Source organism: Amaranthus tricolor, chromosome 1 (assembly GCF_026212465.1).
Source record: "Amaranthus tricolor cultivar Red isolate AtriRed21 chromosome 1, ASM2621246v1, whole genome shotgun sequence".
Taxonomy (NCBI): Eukaryota; Viridiplantae; Streptophyta; class Magnoliopsida; order Caryophyllales; family Amaranthaceae; genus Amaranthus; species Amaranthus tricolor.
In genome coordinates this window covers 799,042-818,913 of record NC_080047.1, presented here as the reverse complement: position 1 = coordinate 818,913, position 19,872 = coordinate 799,042, and the positions used below count along the sequence as shown (strand labels likewise).

Below are 19,872 nucleotides of genomic sequence, written 5' to 3'. Positions count from 1 at the left end.
AATTAATGGGTGATTTCCATGAATTTGTATACAGGAGAGATATTATTTAGATTACAATCTCTCTTGTATGAGTTCGTCTCACGTTAAGACAACATCAAAATAAGAAGCTTATAAGCTAAAAATTTTTATTACTAAGTTATATAACCTGAATATGAGGCTTATTTCACGGTGAGACCGTCTCACAAGACATTTATTTAGTTAATAAGCAGTGTGTTTGGTAAAATCATGAGTTAAATATCCAAGACTTTGTTATGTTATTATGGTAAAAGCAGCGTTATGGTACATTGACCTTGAAGTAAGTATGATGCCTCCTTGGAAGAGCAACATTTGTTGCCTCTTCACATTTGCTTACATGAGCAAACTGTATTGCTTGTTCAAGCGCGCCAAAATTTAGCACAAAAGCTTATTTTCTCTACTACTCAGACGAGCACTTATGTGCTAGGACATGCCCATTGACACGTATTGTCCAAAATTCTGACTCATCAGGGGCGGATTTAGAGTGAGGTCAACTAGGCCAGTTGACATCACTTAAATCCAAAATAAAATTAAATAGTATAAAGAAATATATATTAAATTAGTGGTTACTATTCTCATCTCCCATAGTATAGACCTAGGTTTGAAACTTATTAATGACATTCATGAATATTTTTTTTTCTATTTTTATTACCCCTATTAATTATCCCCAATTTCCAAACAAATTAAAAGCCCAATGTCGAACAGTTATAGTCGAAGCAAGACCCAAACTGAAACGGCCAAACCCTCTGATCTGTCGACTCGACTTTAACCGCCACTGGCGACCGGCGTCCACCACTCCACCGCTCCACCGGCGTATATCACTGTCTTTTGTTAGACCATTTATGATTTCTCTTGTTTAAAGTTATTTTTTTTCTTTTTTTTTTACAATTTTTTGTCATTTTATCTTAATGTTGAAATTAATCAAATTAATTTGAAGTAATTCATTTCTAATGTTGGAATGATGATGAAATTTTTCATATTAATTTTTTATTTGCAATACATAATTAGGGTTGTTAATTTTAGGGTTTTTTAAGTTGGATAAATTACTTAATTTGTTGACATAAATTGGATTTTTGAATTTAAATTTGATGTTGTAATTAGAATTATCAATAGAGAATAGTGATTAACAATATATATGGTAATGAATCATTACTAATGTAATGATTCATGGTTGTTGTGTATTGTAGAGTTGCAAATGGATAGATATTTCAAAAGACTTGTTTGAGAAACGGTTTCTCACAAGAATAGTTACAATTTCACATATACCAAAAAAAATGTATTCAATTCAATTCTATATGAAAATTTAGGTCCGATTAAAAAAACTCTATTATTGAAAGTTGTATCATATAACAATGTGAGAGGATATTCAAAAGTATTACTGTGTTAGATATCATTTATAACATTAGTGTTTTTATTAATTTAGATTTAGATTAGATTGTTATTTGATTATATATTAGGAGTACATTTTTAATATTTGCTTGTTGGGACTCTTATCATTTTTTAGTTTTTTTAAATTAAAAGTGGGTGTATAATCACAAATTCTGGTGAGACTAAGGCTGTTATCAATGGTATTCCTGAGTTTTGACACTTTATTAATGATATCCCAAAGTTTTTTTTTAATCAATAGTACCCTTGTATTATTGAGCGTTTTACAACCGTAATCTTTTTAAATTTTTTTCGTCTAAAATCGTTTAAAACTATTAATTTTCTTTTATGTTTTGAATTGAAAAATAAAAGAAAAAGAAAAAAAGTTAATTATTTTAGACGATTTTAGAGAAAAAAAGTTTAAAAAGGTTACGGTTGTAAAACGGTCAATAGTACTAGAGTATCATGATAATAAAAAAAGCTCAGGGGTAACATCGATAAAGTGTCAAAACTCAAAGATATCATTGAAGATATTGTGAATAGGAATTAAAGATATGATAATATAAGTAGACATTAAATGTTAACGAATGAAGCCAAAAAGACATTTCTCGAATAACCGTCTATCAAGAGAGTAGCCGGCATAAAATAAACCGAACGGAAGCATTATTTAAGCGCCCAAACAATGCCGACAATTGAGAGCAAGTGAGTAACCAAAAACACACACTACCCTCTTGAAAATGACAATGTCTCCTGTCAGTAAATGGCGTAGAACCATCGCTCCATTTCCGTCGTCACTGCAGAAAACCCGGCAGCTTCGATCAGATGCAACATTGGAGGCGATTAATCGAGCCGCTGATGCGAAGACTCCGACTTTGGTACTATACAACTACCCCTCATTTTCTGGCGCTTTTTCTGCTCTCTTCGCTCATCTCTTTCACTCTCACCTTCACCTTCCTTGCCTCATCTTGCCTTTTTCGTCCGTGGTTCCTTTCAGGTTTCTCTTTTTACAAATTATATCGTTGATTTTTCCAACAATTTGATGATTTTGATACTGTTGAATTTTTATTTTCATAATTTGAATATCATGTTTGTTTTCCGCCTAATTTTGGATAGGAGATTTTGTAAATTTAATATAATGTGATTAGGAGTAGCGTAAGTGCTCATTTTTTGATGTCGATGAAATGGATGATTGGCGAAATGGGTTGGATTTTGTTTCAAATGATAAAGTATCTGGGGTTTATTGATGTGTTTGATGGTATACCAAATAGAGAACTTGAAGATTAATAATTAGTTATTGTAATTGAATGAAGAAGGAATGGTTTGAAATGAATTGGATAAAAGATGGCATCAGAACTCAAATAATCAGTCATTGATCATAGTTTCCCTCTTGAAATACCTAGCACACTAGGGTCTCTAAAAACACCCAAGACCAATGGTAACCAATGGTAGGAGTGTTCTATGCAATGAAACAAACAATCCAATAAACTAGCAATGAAAAGCAATAAGAAATAATGAAATAAACAAAAGACACAAGATTTACGACGTTCACCTAATGTGGGCTACGTCCTCGGTGGTGATTAGCTTGCTTGTATTATGTGAAGAATCAACGGAGTTCTCAAGAACTCATACAATGGAGTATTACACTTGGAGAAGAAGAAAAGAGAAAGAGTAGGGTTTGTGTTTGGCTTAGGGTTAGAATCTACATGGGAGTGAGAGTAAGGACTTCTATTTATACTAGAAGTCATGTACAAATGATTGGGCAAAAGCCCATAATAAAACAGTCCCATATAACTTATTGCGCAAGCAAAACAGAGGGTATTTTGAACCTTGGCTCGACTGGTCCAGCCAAGTTGAGCTTGGTCGAGCGAATGTAACTTGGGTCGAGCGGAAGATCAGTAGCTCCTTGAATTGGCTGGAGCACGCTCGACTGGTCGAGCCAACATGTTCTGTGTCGAGCGGCTGTGCAACCGTCGAGCGGTGAGGCAGAAGCCTTCTGATATCTGTGGTTCAGCTACTGCCGTGTTGCTGCCTTCTCCAAGCACTACTTGGAGCCTTTTCATTTCCCATACAAGCATGTCATGCACGCATCAATAATCGTCCCGATCACGTGTCATTCGTGCACAAAGTCACACCAACTCCAAAACCTCTAAATCACTATAGAGAAGCAGAATACTAAATGTCTCATCAATGATATAAATTGGATAGAAGACAGCATCAGAACTCACAATAATTTGAAAAATTTTAGTCTTATATTAATCACTTATTTAGCAGTAGTGACCATTGATTATATTCAATATACAAGCGTTAGTAATTTTCTGTGTTGATTATCTAATCTGGATTAAAAGTTACTTCGGGGATTGAAACCTTAACAGTTACTTCAAAATTTACACGTTTGACCACTAAGCTACATATTATCATGGTAATAGCTATACAACATTTTGCTTTTTTATAATGACCCAAAAAACTCTGATGATTGGGCCCCTTTTGGCCTACATGAATATCAACCATTGGTACATATCAAGACCAATGTAGTAGCTTACAACATTGAAGAAGGTAAGTAATTAGGTCACAGTTAGGTGGGGAATTGAAACCTTAACAGTTACTTCAAAATTTACACGTTTGACCATTAAGCTACATATTATCATGGTAATAGCTATACAACATTTTGCTTTTTTATAATGACCCAAAAAAACTCTGATGGTTGGGCCCCTTTCGGCCTACATGAATATCAGCCATTGGTACATACCAAGACCAATGTAGTAGCTTACAACATTGAAGAAGGTAAGTACTAGGAGTAGTTTATTTACCAGACCCTTTTTTTTTTGTATGACCCCAGTCCATGTGTCAATGAAGCCTCTACAGTCAATACATGTCCATGATCTCTGTTGATTGTGGTCTTGTTCTTTATCATCTCTTGCTGGAAATAGACGACAGTTAGCTCCTGCTAATGATGTGATATACCTGTGGAACTAAATTAGAGTACTCATCGATTGGATTCGACGCCCCACAGTAAAATTTTTGGTTTCTCCTTAAACTTTTGCGCTCATCATAGTATCAGGGTCCTTGTAGCTTTAGACTTCTATGTTGCTTTTTTTTTTTTAACCTATATTAATCCTTATATGATTAGGTCATAATTAGTATAAATAGGCCATATTAGACTCCATATTAATAGAGTTGTTTCAATTATGAATTCTATTAATTTAGTAAATTCATAATTAGGATAAATAGGTTATAATTAGTATATGATTAGGCCATAATTAGGTCACAGTTACTGAATACTATAATAAATATAATTATGAAAATAGTAAGTATATTAATTTAGTAAATTCTAGTACTTGCTAGAGATTAATTTAGGGAGTTGTTTTAATGTACCTTATCAATTCATGTTTTAATGTAAATTTTTGGCCTTATCAAACTGCCGTGTCAATATAAGTTAGGAAGCCATTGATTGCACTTGCGGTTTTTCGCTATGACTTTTATTTCTTGAAATCTAAATATTAGTTATATGGTTTTTGAAATTGTTCACTATTGATACAAAATTGACTTCATTAATATTGTTATTTCAAGCAAGAGATCCTACATTAAACACTATGCCTTGTATCATCACGTATATTTTGATGTTTTATGGACCTGACAACAGGGTTGAAGACTTGTGTTTTGAGGGACTCAAGACATGCTATTTTCTTGATTTCATTGGTCCAAAAGGATTTTCTGTGGAGCTTCAGCGGAGGACAGCATGCAAGTAAGCTAACTTGAAAATCTTCATCATTGAGATGCTCAATTATCAGAAAGTCTGCTTCTTGTGAGTTATGACTAATGACTCAGGAGGTTGACAATTTTATCACTTTTCTTACCAGCGTGATATCTTTTGATCATCGAAAAGCAACACTTGCAAAGATCCCTCCAATCGATGATTATTTTGGGAATGTCACATTTCATGTTAATGTTGGGAAGAGTAGCGCAAGGATGGTGTGTGATTATTTTTCGCGCCAACTTAGATGCACAAAATCATCTGATGGAAATGTTTGTCATCAAACATGCTTCCTTGTGACATTTGTAACATTTTTAAGCATCTGTTACAATAAGAATATTCTACTTTGTCTAATGCAGGATGCAGCTAGTAGTCTACTGAACTCAGATGATCAGTGTCATATGGAGTTACTTTTGAACTACCTTGAAGATGGAGATTTACGTCAATGGAAGTTGCCTGACATTCGAGCTTTTAATATTGGGATTTCTGAATGGAGGTCAAACTTGAACTGCATCACAAATCCCCACATGTATGTACAGGTTTGTGGCAAAAGATCTGACCTTGAAAGCTGATACCTACCTTTGGTTATTGGTTCTTGCAGTTCTCCTTTCTTTAATTTATGTGTCTATGGCCTGTCAGTTTATGTGGTTCAATTGCTGCCGTCAAAATTGGTCTGAAGCACTACATATGACAATTTATTAGCATTAAATGAAACATACAGGATGAAGCCTTTTGCGTTCTGACATAGATGCACACCCACTTTAGTGTTTACCTTACAAATGGCAAGAAGATGCTTGTACTTCAAATAATATAAGGCTTAGTTTAGGATATTATGTAGCAATATCTTGGGTTTGGAGTAAACAGGGGTTGGGCTGTTTATCAATATTTTCTGCGACATGAGAATTCGTAGTTTGATATGTCCAAATTGGAATGCGGGAGGAATAAGTGGAGGATGTTGTGATATAATTCTTCGCCATCGAAAAGGCTATTGTGGCTAGATTTTTGAAGCAATGTTGTGTATGTGGCCTTCTTCAGGTGATCTTTCCAGTAGTTTCTATGAATTATGTGAACTTGGAAGTACTTCATTTGAGCTAAGTTTGTTTATAGGATGTCCTGCTTCGGTAGATAACTAATGAAAACTTTTTTGCATATTAGGGTTTACTCTATTAACTTCTCTTTAATAACAGCATGATTTGCCTTATAGTTAAGCGTAAATTACTTAGTATGATTATGTTTTGCAAAATTCTAGGACGTTATCACATGCTATCATGTGTCTTTTCGTATTGGACTTTTATATTGTTTACTTCCTGGATGCAGCTATTGGAGATGAGCATTGAAAAACTGATAAATAGGGGAAAATCCAAACTTTCAACTCGAACGGATTTGGCAATAGAGTATCTGAATAAACCTTTCAAACTTCGGCTAGGTCAAGGTTTCTATGGGGAGTGCCTGGTATGTTCTGGACTGGACCAGAATTTTAATTCTGTATCAATGATAGATGCTGTTTTCTTCTGACTGTGTTTGGTGACTTTATATGCATTTTCCTAACCACAAATTTGCATCACCTACATAACCGTACCTTTTCATTTGTTCTTTGAATTCTTTTTCATGTATGTCAGGGAGTGAGAGCAGATACCAATCCAGACCTAAGTGATGAAATTGGAAAAGAACTTAGCATAAGAAGTGCTGCAGCTGGCTTAAGGTACTTCTCTAAGAAGAATTGTCAAACTGGTAGCCTACGTTGGAAAATATATCAACATATATATTCATGGCCCACCATGGGCAACTAGGCCCAAGACTCTGGACAATGCCATAGTGGTATTACACAACGCATAGGCTTTCAGCATCATATCCTTTCCTATCACATTGTTAATTTGTTGCTCACTTGGAATTATTTACCATTTCCTTATATTCTTTCCTTATACATAGAAATTAAGGATTTGGCACTGTTGGTGTTGTCCTTATACTTCTATGTGACGGTGCATGGGAATGAAATAAAAGATTTAGCGGACAAATTTAAAAGTGTATCTGTATAGTAGATATGTTGAAAGCAGACTAGAGAAACGGAATATGGATTTTCTGATTGTAATGTTTTTGCTTGTGATTTCACTCAGTAATTAGTTGTATTTGACATATCTTGATCATATGAAACATGTTGCTCCAAAATTCATACCTGGATATTCTGATGCTTTGTAATCTTCTGGAATCTCTTCTTGCTTCAGGCCAATAGGAGCTGTTGTTTTCATGCAACGTAAGAGACTGAAAGTGTGTTTGAGAAGTACTGATGGCAACACCGACACTTCTGAAATCGCAAAGGTGTTGTTTTAGACATTTTCTCACTCTTACCTACCTTTTGAATTTCTTTTTTTCTGTTAGTTCTTTAATAAAGTCTTGCAAATATAAGTTCGTTTGCTACTTTGTCCTGTAGGCATATGGTGGAGGAGGCTCACCTAGTTCCAGTTCATTCATCATAAAAATGGATGAATATAATCAGTGGCGCGCAGACAACATTTCAAGTTAATTGTAGGTATGGACAATGTTCTTTAGTAGAAAAAATGACGACCTACATTGTATGTATTTGCTGAGATTCATGAACTCCGTGCATCCAGGATTGATATTTAAACATGTACTATTTAGAATGTCCTTTTAAAGTTTGTGTCCTTCGTTGGATTACTTATAGCTTTTGAACGTGTTTCCTATAATTTTCTACTTGAGTGAGTGTTTCAAAGAGTGTTGGGAGTGATTTATCTATCATAAATGGCTTTCAAGTTTCAAGTCATGTAATCATGTTACAGCCATAGTAATGAGGGTCAGAGTGAAGGGCTCATTGTGGTATTCTTTTGTTGGAGGGAGTGATTCCATGTCCACAGTTTTGCTTGCTGCAACAATTTGGTTCTTGTACATGGTAATTGGAGTATCCATCACCTCCTGTGGTGGAAAGAATATTACTTATATAATTGAGTTTCTCTAATGTTAAAATCCATAAATTAGAACAATTATTTAGTCTTAATTATGTTATTTAAGTATGAGTTGCACATTGAATCATGACTATGTCCTGAAGGTTTTAAACTTACTAACTTGGTGATATTAAGGCCACAAAGGCAGCATACCGTACCAATTACCATTCACGACGACCATACTTAAGTTTTGAAACCATGGTCTGAACTCTGAATATCACACATGATAGAAGAAAAATCCATCAGAATTGAAAAACATGAAACTCAGAATGGAATGTTCTTGGAATGGGACTTTAAGTAAGATCTGACTCACATCTGACTTCAAAAAGAAAATAATACGGTAACTAAACTTGCATTATTGAAAAGCTTATATATACTATATACTATATATATATTTTTTTTTCTAGAATACTATTATTTTGTATAGATTTAGAATCGGTCTGAAATTGCACCTGAACTAAATTACCAAGTAATCGCTAGTTCATTACTTTTTAATCAAAGGAAAATGTACCTGTAAGTTTCTTGTTATATCTCACATTCATATATAATTTAAAAAATCTGATCAAATTTAAGTTCTATGTTTCAATCGCTGAAATGAGAAGCCAAAAAAGAGGGGGATAAGACACTTTTCACCCGGTCACTGTAATAGGCAGTAGATGTATTAACACTGTTCTGATGCTAATCACAAAAAAGAGTTGTGAAATGTGAATGTAGATATTACACTTGAAATTTTTCCTAGATTCTTGTCACAAATATTCACAGCCTTGCTTTGTCTCAAACATGCACTTATGCATGATAATCTATCAAACAGAAATTAAATGGAAGATTCTGTAAATATACAGGAACTAGCGGATAGGGCATCCGTCGACCACTATACCCTTGGCTGTTGGACATGTTGCCAGACTACAGTGTTCACCATTTGTACCCCACCAGTCTAAGCTTTTATTCTCTACTCCCAATGAGAAGTACAAAACAACCCCCATGAAGGCAACCCCAGCATCCAATGCAGCTGAAAGAATGTAATTGTACCTTTGCCACCACGGCTTTTTGTAACGGAAAATGAAGTAGTTGAAAATTGTTCCGACTATGATCCAGGCATTGTAGTTTACTGTTGTTGCTGGTGGCATATAGGCTGTAGCTCCAAGAAGCACGGGCAGGTTAATTAATGGAATCCATGTCTTCTTGGGGAATGCCTTGTGAAAGACCCAAACTATGATTGGCCCTAGTGCCCCTCCTACAAAGAACCAGTTCATTGCATGGTAATTTCCAAGATTTCCGAAAATCCTTTTTGGACCAACCAAGCCCCATATGACAGATGCATCAAAAAATACACGGTCACCAGGACAAGTCCATGGACTGTCAGCTGGAAGCAGATTATCCTCACATATGTTGTGAATTGAGTCGAGCAACCAAAATGCTACCGCAACATTAATTGTACCTGCAAAAATAGTTCCTATGAACTGGAGAGTCATAGAAAAAGGGTAGAGTGTAAGATGAGATGCTATTTGTTTCATAAATCAGGGTTTAGCTGTAATTTTATAAATGACACTGGAATATCTTGACTTTTGACCCCCAACTGTGACATAAATGAATGTGGCTAACTTTTATGAAAGTTGTACCTGAACCAAAAACATTGATCTTGGTGGGATCTTCATGTAATGCCCAAGCTTGAAATCACTGAGGAATGAAACAGCTTGTGCCATGCTCATGTAACCATATACTTTGAAGCAGACGTTGGCAATTGGTTTTCCTGGTAATATGAGCCCCATTACATACTCTGTTATTATATTCAGTCCCGGTGTCTGCAGATAAGTATGAAAACCCATGTCATGTAGATCGTATGTAAGAATAAATCTCTCATTTGGTGGTGGCCAACTTTGACCTTTGTTTTTAAAGATTAAAAGTTCAATAAATTAATTTCAGAACAATTTAGGTTTTTGACTTGAGCATTTATGAAATGTTATTCACATTTTATCTGGTATTTGGTGCATTTTTTCTTTTGAAATGTCCGATGTAAATTGGTTATTTATGAACAAACACAAAGAAATACTCCTATTTTATGAATTGTTTTATAATATTATCACTTAAACCCAGAGTTTTGTGAGATTAAATATTTATGGATTGACAATTTACTAGTTACAGTTATGAACTGCAGAGTTTTGTGAGATTAAATATCAAACTCAGCTTGTTATCTAGGTTGGTGGCGCAGGACCAGATGTTTAATTAAGTAGTGCTTTCTTTTTATCTTTTAATTTTTAGGGAGGGAGACAATTGTTAATTACTACTAGTTAACTAGGACTTCCCCCGTTCTATAATATATACTTGCTACACTTTTTATTTCATTTGTTTCAAAAACTTGCTGTATTACTATATATATCATAAAGTGACTTATAAGTTTCTTATTTACCCCTACTTGTTTATACTCCATACTCATTAACTCTTACACTTTTGTCATTTTTTGAGGAAAACAATGATATTTTACAATCAACCAATCATTTCCTTAATATTTGTGTTAAGTCGAAATGGTGCAAGTCTTATGTAACGGAGGTATTATTACAAAGATGCTGGACACTTACCACATTTGTTGTGGCAGATATGATGCTGATGGGAAGAGTGAAAACAAAGGCCATGCCACAAGCAAAGAGGAGAGCCCACCAAGGAATCTGAACTTGGTCTTTCATGAAGATACAAAGCAGAAAAGAAATTGTTATAGTCAACCCAAGAAGGAGGTAGAACCACCATGATGGTATGTCTTTGTACTTCTTCATCAGTTTGGTATGAATGTCATCCTTGCTTTTGTATGATGCACGGTACCTTTCATAGATCTCCCTGTTTGTTGAACATCATACCACTAGTCAGACTAAACTCACAAATCTAAACTGCCTTTTTCCCAATTAAAATGTTTTTTGGTTCTTTTTCCGTACTGCAAAAAAAATATTTATGGCCAATTTCACAAATCTAACACAAATCTAAACCAAAACTAGGACTGAACAAATAGCACGTCAAGTGCTTAATGTGACTAGAATTTGACTGCCAAGTAAATTGTAGCTTACAAAATTCAGACTTGGGATAATACTGGAGGGAGGGACAAGTGCAAGATATCTTGTTTGTGGTATTAAGTAAGAAAAAAAATTAGAATCCATCTATATGAAAAAGTACTGACAAAGTTTACGGTAAGAGCATTACCTTCCATAGAAGAAGCCAACATGAGTTAGAGTGGACGCAATGGTGGCAAATCCAAAGCCGTAAGTAAGAGCAAAAAAAGTGCTCATATGAATCTGCCCCTGTTTCGCATATTGTGCTAGATCTAGTTCAAACTTGTCGTTTACTATTGCTGAAATGTTATAGATTTGACCTTGAGCTGTGAATAAATGCGAGGAGAAAATTGGGAACCTACGAGCGTTATACAAGTCCAGTCCCCAGTATGCTATGGGAATGAAAATGTATATTATCAGAACATAACCTACACACACATTTGCAATCGCGAAGAATGGGGTTATGAGGGGGCTCAGTAAAAAGGATGCTACAGCGGACCAGTCTAGTGTTATGGCTCCTAGACCAAGGCCTCTCATTCCTGAGCCTAATTGTTGGGCTGTCACTGATCTTGAAAATACCCAGCAGACCCATGATACACTTGTGAGAGTTGAGAACAAGTAACCGGGGACTGCATACCACAAAAAGCTGCACGTTAATGCAATTAAGAAGAACTTTGCCCGTGATGTGCGTCTTTCTTCTTTGTCATCTTTCTCATGCAAGGCCCTGCACACAATATAAAGAAACGGGTTCTGATGTTATGTTCGCAATTCATTCAAAAGGTCATGTGTCATTATATTGGTAACAACTAGAGGACTAAATGGTCATGTGTCACCTCTCTCAATGGTAATGCATTGAAATGAATTTTATGAAGAAAATAAAATGATTGGAGTTGAACAAGCATGGTCATTAAGGTAGCTAAGATATTTTTCAACTAAAATTACAAGAGTTTTTCATTCTTATTATCACCGTTTATTACTTCCTACCAAATGGGCCGTAAAGGTGAAGTTTTCATAGTTGGGAAGACAACTTCAATATCTCGACATAAATCATTATGGCACGGTTTCACCTTAATTTTAATGTTCTTCATGCATGTTACTCTTTGATCCCTTTGAGATTATTCACGAGAGTGACATCGTTTCGGAAGATGTTCTTTCAAGGAGTGATCTCAAAGAGACAAAGCGTGAAATGGTAAACAATGGCTCACATGTCAATGTGAATGCATGCTAATTTTCTCAAATAGCCTTTTGTCAAAGTAAAAAAAGTAGAGCTTGATATGAACCTTGTATATCATTGTGTTCATTTGTAGGCGAAACTACTTGTCCATATTCTATCAGTGGGAGTTTGAACCTGGATTAAGTCGGTTACAACTTGCATTTAGTTCAATCTATCTTACTTCAAGTCATTTAGTCCTTGTCGTGCATACAATAGTCAAATATACTATTATTAATTTTGTTGATTACTTTAAGGCTTTCAATGAATAATTTCATTTTATAAGGTTTTTTTATAACTTAAGCTTCTTGCAAGGCTACCGACAGTCTGAAGTGATAGCTCATGTGATGGGGACCTAGAAGTCTAGAGCTAATGCCCCACTACTCACTAGTATAGTGGTAGTGCAAGTTGCTATCAATCATCTTGCAATTCGCTCACATATCAAGAGTTCGCACACATATTAAGAGTTCTTTTTTGGCTGTATCTTAATTTTAAGGTGTGTTTGGTAGAAGGGAATTGAGGACAAGATTGGGATTAAAAATCCCCAAAATGTGAATATCCGATCTTTAGATAATGGGAATGGGATTATACATAAGCTTTGAAATGAGATTAAAATTTGGTCTTCTCCCATCAAATGATTATCAAGAGGGTTGGTATTAGATGGGTTGAAATTGGAGGAAAAATTGTCAAAGATATTTATACACTTACAAATGAGTAAATTCACAAACTAAACCATATATATTACCATTTTTAAATTATTTTTAGAAAGGTTGATTTGGTAAATTTTTATTTTATTGTCAATTCCATTTCAACCTACCAAATAAGAGATATTATAATTCTCAATTATTCCCATTAACATACCAAATAAGGAATTGTGTTATATTTTAATAATTTTCAACAATTAGTTATCAATTCCAATCCTAACTTTTTATCCTCAAATTTTCATTCTCACATACCAAACACCCTTTAGGTCTTTATTAAAAGCAGTCTCATAATTTTTTAGGCCTCAAATGCATTTAAAATATAAACTTTTTAATTACGAATGTGCATGTTTACTTTTTAAATGACAATAAATTAAGAATAAAAATATCAATGAAAAAGTAAAAAGAAAAAATCAAACGATACCCACTATTTAATAACTCAAAAGGCCAAAATCGATAATTAAAATACAATTATTTATTATTGAGGTAATGAATTGTCACTAATTACGAAAAAAAAAATTAACATAGATTAAAAAAAACTTACACTTGCTCTTTTAGGTAAAAATATATTTCTCAACTTTTAATTAAAAAATCAAATAGATTAAGTTGGTATCCATATATTGTATTTTGTAGTTTAAGACGCAACTTTGTTACCTAATAAGTGATAGCTTTCGAAATTTTTTTTTTATCATGTGAATTTTAAGGAAATAGCAATTTTAATTGAAACGGAATACTATAGATGTATCCTTTGAAATTACTTGGGAACCACTTTAAAACTAGTAGTATATTGCATTTAATGCATGATACTTACTTCACATACCAAGTATTCCTAGTTGCTATTATTAACTTTGTGCCTTCCTTAAATGAAGCTAAAGGATACCATTATTTGTTTTGAATGTTGCAAAAAATTATTTATAGTAGTCGAAATTTAAGACTTTGTCCATGAGAGCATTTATAAAACTTATTATTTGATAAATGACTTGTAAAAAAAAAATAATAATAAAAAGTTAGTTCTTAATTATTTAAAATGAAAAAATTGTTAAAGAGTAACTTTTTAAATTGGCTTATTTTATTAGCGTACTTTATTGACCAATACCTGAAGAGGGAAACTTGTACAAGAGTGTTGGGCCACCACATATGTGCAGGCTCCACCACATATTTTCTCATCAAACCTGCCCAGCCATATCCTAATACCTGCAGAAAAATGATTTCAATAACGAAACTCGTACATAATTATTTTGGAAAAGTTTAATTATTTTGGATCTCTAAATAAAGTGTTGAGCAAGGAAAAATTTAATATTTTATTGAGTTTTACATTATATTATAATATAATATATAAAAGATGACAAGGAACAAATTCAACCAAAAGCTTATATTATGTCAAGAAATTAACTCAACCAAATGCTTAACTGATGATAAAAACCTTAAAACATGTTATATACTCTAACAGAAAAAAAGCTATATTTTCTTGTCAATAAAAAATCTAATAAAATACTTAATAGTACATGGGTGTGAAGCGTGTTCTAGTATTAGTAGTAATACTAAAGGGACAAGGGAATAGGTCCGTAGGGCTCTAAAGGATCTGAATTTTAAAATTTATCTTTGAAATCGACATAGAATACTCTTATTGTACATGATACTCCATATAATCATCATAAAATTAAAAAAGTTCTATTTCCACTTCCCAACTTAGTTCTTAATTTTTTATTATTCAAAAAATCCTACTTTACTTTTTTATTAATCAAGACACGAAATTACGTTATACAAAATCATACTTTGTCCCTCTATTTTATATTAGACTAATTTTTAGACATATGTTAAATGAATTTTTTTGGATTACAAGATAGATTGAGTAAAAGAGAGAAGATAACGAAAATTGAATTTAAAAACTTTGTCTAAGAGAAATAATATATATTTCAATTGAAATAAAATTTAATTCTAATGTCACAAATTCTTGTATAAAACGGTATTATCGTGAGACAGTTTCATACAAGACGGGTTATTCTCATATGGAGTTATTTTTTCTATCATATACAAGCGCTCAGTTAATATTTTGGTTTTATTGTTGTAGCATCTTCTAAATGGCATCACGGCCCATGTCTTAACTTTGAGCTTTTTAGCTTTTTGTAATGACTCAAAGTGTCTAAAGATAGAGTCAGAAAATAAATAAACAATAAAATTATACCTTTTTGTGTAAAACATTTAAAAATTCCCTCTTGTATTTGTTTTCCTTTAGTCTAATATAATAATAAATTATAAGTAGGAATAAAAATTTGAAATACGGGAAAAAACTTTGTTAATCATTAAGTAAACTATTCAAATTAACAATAATTGAGGAAATAAAAATTATATGTGTTTATTATTTTATTTATTATTAACTACCTGTTAAATTTATATTTAATTATTTATTGATTATCAATTGTCATCTGGTACAAGTAAATTGACTAGTGAATAGATATAGTAAAGCTTCAACCCATGATGAAGAAAAGGTTAAAATTTAGGTGCTTTTTCCTATGTAGATATTTCTCTAACTTTTATCTATTTTTAGTCCTTTATATTGCCACACTTCTTCTATTCTTTTTTTTTTATACAGAAATATTCCAAATTCCAATTACTTTGTTAGTTATCAACATCACTCTGCACTTTTTTTTTACGTTTTTAATATTGTAGTTGGGAGATTAAGGAAAAAAAAATAGATAAAACAAATAAAAAGAATAAATTGTGCATAAGATTTAAAAAAACAAATAAGATATTCACCTAAAAAAATTGTGTAAAACGGGACATACTGAAATAATAATAGGGAAATTTGCAAAGAAACACCTTTTAAAACCCCTTTTTTGTAAAGAAACACCTTTTATAATTTTTTTTGTAAAAAAACACCTTTTAAGAGACTTTTTTTTAAAAAAAACACCTTAAATCAGTTTCCGGTGACTTTTGTCAACTTTCCGGCGTTGACTATGCCAGTCAACGCCGGAAAGTTGACAAAAGTCACCGGAAACTGATTTAAGGTGTTTTTTTTTAAAAAAAAGTCTCTTAAAAGGTGTTTTTTTACAAAAAAATTATAAAAGGTGTTTCTTTACAAAAAAAATGGGTTTTAAAAGGTATTTCTTTTAAATAATAAAAAAAAAATTTAAAAAAAATTATTATTTTTTTTATTTTTGTTATTATTATTATTATTATTATTATTATTATTATTATTATTATTATTAATTTTTTTTCAAAAAGTAATATTAATGATAAAAATAAAAATAAAAATAAAAACAAAAATTTTAAAAAAAGTTAAAAAAATTTTTAAAAAATTAATAATAATAAAAAAAATAAAATGTATAAAAAAATATAAAATAACAATAATAATAATTAAAAATAATAAAAATAATAATAAAATTAAAAATTAAAATAAAATTAAAATTTTTTTTTTAAAAAAAAAGAATTATAATAATAATAATAGTAATAATAATAATAATAATAATAATAATAAATATTATTATTCTTTTTTTTTTAAAAAAAATATTTTTAAAATTTTATATTTATTTTTAATTTTATTATCATTATTATTTTTTTTTTTTAATTATTATTATTGTTATTTTATATTTTTTTATACTTTTTATTTTTTTTATTATTATTAATTTTTTTTTAATTTTTTTTAACTATTTTTAAAATTTTTGTTTTTATTTTTATTTTTATTTTTATTTTTATTATTAATATTATTTTTTTTAAAAAATTTTATTTTTATTATTATATTAAAAAAAAAATTTTAAAAAAAAATTAACAATAATAATAATAATAATAATAATAATAATAATAATAATAACAAAATAAAAAAAATAATAATTTTTAAAAAATTTTTTTTTTGTAAAGAAACATCTTTTATAATTTTTTTTTGTAAAAAAACACCTTTTAAGAGACTTTTTTAAAAAAAAAAACACCTTAAATCAGATGCCGGTGACTTTTGTCAACTTTCCGGCGTTGACTGGCATAGTCAACGCCGGAAAGTTGACAAAAGTCACCGGAAACTGATTTAAGGTGTTTTTTTTTTTAAAAAAGTCTCTTAAAAGGTGTTTTTTTACAAAAAAAAATTATAAAAGGTGTTTCTTTACAAAAAAGGGGTTTTAAAAGGTGTTTCTTTGCAAATTTCCCATAATAATATTCCTAAATTTATAGGGACTGAAAGTAGTTTCTTTATTTGGAATAGTAGATTAGTCCGGTTCACTGACCTACCGGCTCTCTAAATAATTGTCTATACTGCTCGTGAACATAAAAGTATATGGTTGATTTCTTAACAAAAATCCATCATACATGGGCACTAATTTGAAATAACTTATTGCTTGTAACATGTAAATTAAGTAATGACCAATATATATACTCTATTTCGTGTATAAATATACAAATTACTCTCTTCTGTTCATTGATTTTGGAACATTTTACTTTTGCATCAAAAATTAAGAGTGGTGGAGAACACTTAAAAGTGGGTGGAAAACTCATTTTTTTCATAAAGAGCATTGATATTTACGTATTATTGTATTGTTGTATCAAGAGTAAAAAAGAATGATAAAGATAGAAATGGGAAGGAGTATATATATATATATATATATATATATATATATATATATATATATATATATATATATATAATCAAATAAGAAAGATTTTTATATAAGGGTTTGATTTTGTTTTGTTACTATATATAAAAAAAGAATGATATGTTATAAAGTAAGAACATTCTAAAAATTTATGTTATAATTAATTTTCTGTGTAACATAATTGCTTTTACAATTATGTGTTTTTGGCTTAATCGTGGCCATAGATTTTTTATTTTAGTGAGTCCTTTTTACCCTTCTCATTTTCAACACCCTTCTCATTGGATCTCTCTCATATATAATAATGTTATTATTTTTTTGTCAATTTTATTTTTTTGAAAATAACATCTTTTATGTAAAAAATATTTGTCCAATTTTATTTTTGTTGATTTTCTTTTTCCTAAAAGTAACAGTTTGATTAGAAGTTTCCATTTGTTAATTTTTGATAATCCATTTGTTTCTAACTCATTTTAAATCTTTCTATCTATATTACAAATTTTTGACAAAAATTAATTTTATTCATCTTCATTTTAATATTTTAATAATAATTCAGTCCCTATATATTTTCCACTAATTTCATTTTAATATTTTTATATTCCTTATGATTTCACGTTTTTCCAATTAATTTTATATAAAATATTTTTTATTAGTTGGTCCTTATATTTTTCTACCAACTTGCTTTTAATATTTTTTTAATATTTACAATTAATATTTTTTCTCTATCAAATTTATTATCTAATAAAATAATACATCTAACACTACCTATAAAATTTACATCTTGCAACATTTGACTTTTAATATCTCTTAATACACAACTTTAATTTTTTATAATTGATAATATCTCTAATTATGTTTATCAAAAAATTATGGAAATTACAAATTAATATATTTTAAATCAAGATAATTCAAACAAGATCTCATATGACTATGTTTTAATTTATAGATTTACGACAATACAATGGTCAAATTTTACTAATAAATAGTGCTTGATGGTCAAATAGAGCAAGATTTAAAGAACGGAACAAATATTTAAAAGATTCTATTTTTTATTCCCGTGAACATTTCTTTAAGAAAATTCATTAAGAAACTACTATTTCATGGATTCTCCAACCTAAACAATGTAAAAAATTGGAAATATTCATGTAATTAACGTACCTGAGTGGTAATAATGAGGATCCAAGCAGCAAAGAATGAGATGTTCCTTTTATAAAATGCCTTTATAATATTCACTATCCCAACTGCATAAGCTGCCCCATTTCCAAATGCACTTCCAGCATTCGCAAATATGGTGATTAAAACATGCTCCTTTACATTAAACGGGCCCGGATTCAGGGAGAATCTCTGGGACCCGAACCCGACGATCCGGAACTGGGTCCGAGGGAGGACATGGGCTAAGAAATGGCCGATGGGTAAGGTGGCAACTTGGACTGTGATTTGGGTTATAATAAGGGGTTCAGTTCTGTATGAGAAGAATTGGTTAAGAAATGAGAGCAAACAACAAGAAAGTAAGCCTAAAAACCACATCCGGAATGTCCATACGGGTAGGGTCGGGTCGTCGGTGTTGGTGACGGTTAAACGGACCTCTTCTATGGGTGAGATATCGTCGTCGTTGATGTCGGGTTTGGATTTTTCTGGGTCGGGCTGTTGGGTTTGGAGTACTTCTAAGGAACCCATTTGATGGAAGAAAGTTTAACTGAGAAGGAAGGCGGAGTTCGGTGATTTTTGGTGGAGTATGTAGGAGTGTGTTTTTATAAGGTGAATGGTTGGATTTATCTACAACCATTGGACATTGACAGCTAATAAATTGATTTTTTTTCTACTGGTAAAGATCGTCTCATATATATAATTAATTAATTTTTTATTTATTAATTTATAATTATAAATGATTACAAAAAATTTGGGTGAGACCGTCTTACTTATGAGACACGTTTTATTGGACCGGCCTAATTGTATATATTTTTTTTTACCAATTTCACAAATTAAAATGTTAATTTTAAGAATTTAAAGACCAATTTAAAGATTTAAATGACCAATTTCAAGTATTTTAAAATTGACATTTTAAGTCATGAAATTTGACATTTTTAAGACTTAAAAGGTCAATTTTAATACTTACAAAATCAAATTTAAAATTTAAAAGACTAATTGTAGGATATTAGATTCTCATTTCAACTTAAAAATAGGATGACTCAAACATTAAAGTTAATACTCCCTCCTATTCAGCTGAACTGTCCCATTTGACTTTTCACACTTGTCGAGGCAAC

The 19,872-nt window shown here is 31.2% G+C and overlaps 2 protein-coding genes across 4 annotated transcripts; one reads left to right on the top strand and one right to left on the bottom strand.

Annotated features, from left to right (window-relative positions):
• The first annotated feature begins 2,009 nt into the window (after positions 1-2,009).
• On the top strand, positions 2,010-11,850 carry LOC130797146 (uncharacterized). Of its 3 annotated transcripts, none has more exons than XM_057659643.1 (9): positions 2,010-2,374; positions 5,021-5,122; positions 5,238-5,349; positions 5,491-5,670; positions 6,449-6,583; positions 6,751-6,833; positions 7,354-7,447; positions 7,560-7,658; positions 10,682-11,850. In XM_057659643.1, the coding sequence occupies exons 1-8, from the start codon at positions 2,118-2,120 to the stop codon at positions 7,650-7,652; spliced, it is 1,056 nt and encodes a 351-aa protein (XP_057515626.1). In that variant the 5' UTR covers positions 2,010-2,117; the 3' UTR covers positions 7,653-7,658; positions 10,682-11,850. The 3 variants fall into 3 exon arrangements, with proteins under 3 accessions (XP_057515626.1, XP_057515622.1, XP_057515613.1); XM_057659639.1 differs by lacking the exon at positions 10,682-11,850 and adding an exon at positions 8,931-9,068 and having other exon boundaries at positions 5,238-5,403; XM_057659630.1 differs by having other exon boundaries at positions 2,011-2,374; positions 5,238-5,403.
• Positions 8,705-19,379, bottom strand: LOC130797135 (oligopeptide transporter 4). Its single transcript, XM_057659620.1, has 6 exons — positions 18,767-19,379; positions 14,131-14,228; positions 11,275-11,847; positions 10,665-10,917; positions 9,708-9,890; positions 8,705-9,548 (listed from the first exon to the last, which is right to left on the bottom strand). The coding sequence occupies exons 1-6, from the start codon at positions 19,283-19,285 to the stop codon at positions 8,934-8,936; spliced, it is 2,241 nt and encodes a 746-aa protein (XP_057515603.1). The 5' UTR covers positions 19,286-19,379; the 3' UTR covers positions 8,705-8,933.
• Between the last annotated feature and the right edge of the window lie 493 nt (positions 19,380-19,872).

Excerpts from the sequence above, each read along its gene's own strand:
- LOC130797135 (XM_057659620.1), bottom strand. The coding sequence starts at position 19,285 with ATGGGTTCCTTAGAAGTACTCCAAACCCAACAGCCCGACCCAGAAAAA. Across the intron at positions 14,229-18,766 it reads TCCTCATTATTACCACTCAG|GTATTAGGATATGGCTGGGC; the intron begins GTACGTTAATTA and ends ATTTTTCTGCAG. Across the intron at positions 9,549-9,707 it reads GATCAATGTTTTTGGTTCAG|TTCATAGGAACTATTTTTGC; the intron begins GTACAACTTTCA and ends ATGACTCTCCAG.
- LOC130797146 (XM_057659630.1), top strand. The coding sequence starts at position 2,118 with ATGACAATGTCTCCTGTCAGTAAATGGCGTAGAACCATCGCTCCATTT. Across the intron at positions 5,123-5,237 it reads CAGCGGAGGACAGCATGCAA|CGTGATATCTTTTGATCATC; the intron begins GTAAGCTAACTT and ends TTTTCTTACCAG. Across the intron at positions 6,834-7,353 it reads AGTGCTGCAGCTGGCTTAAG|GCCAATAGGAGCTGTTGTTT; the intron begins GTACTTCTCTAA and ends TTCTTGCTTCAG.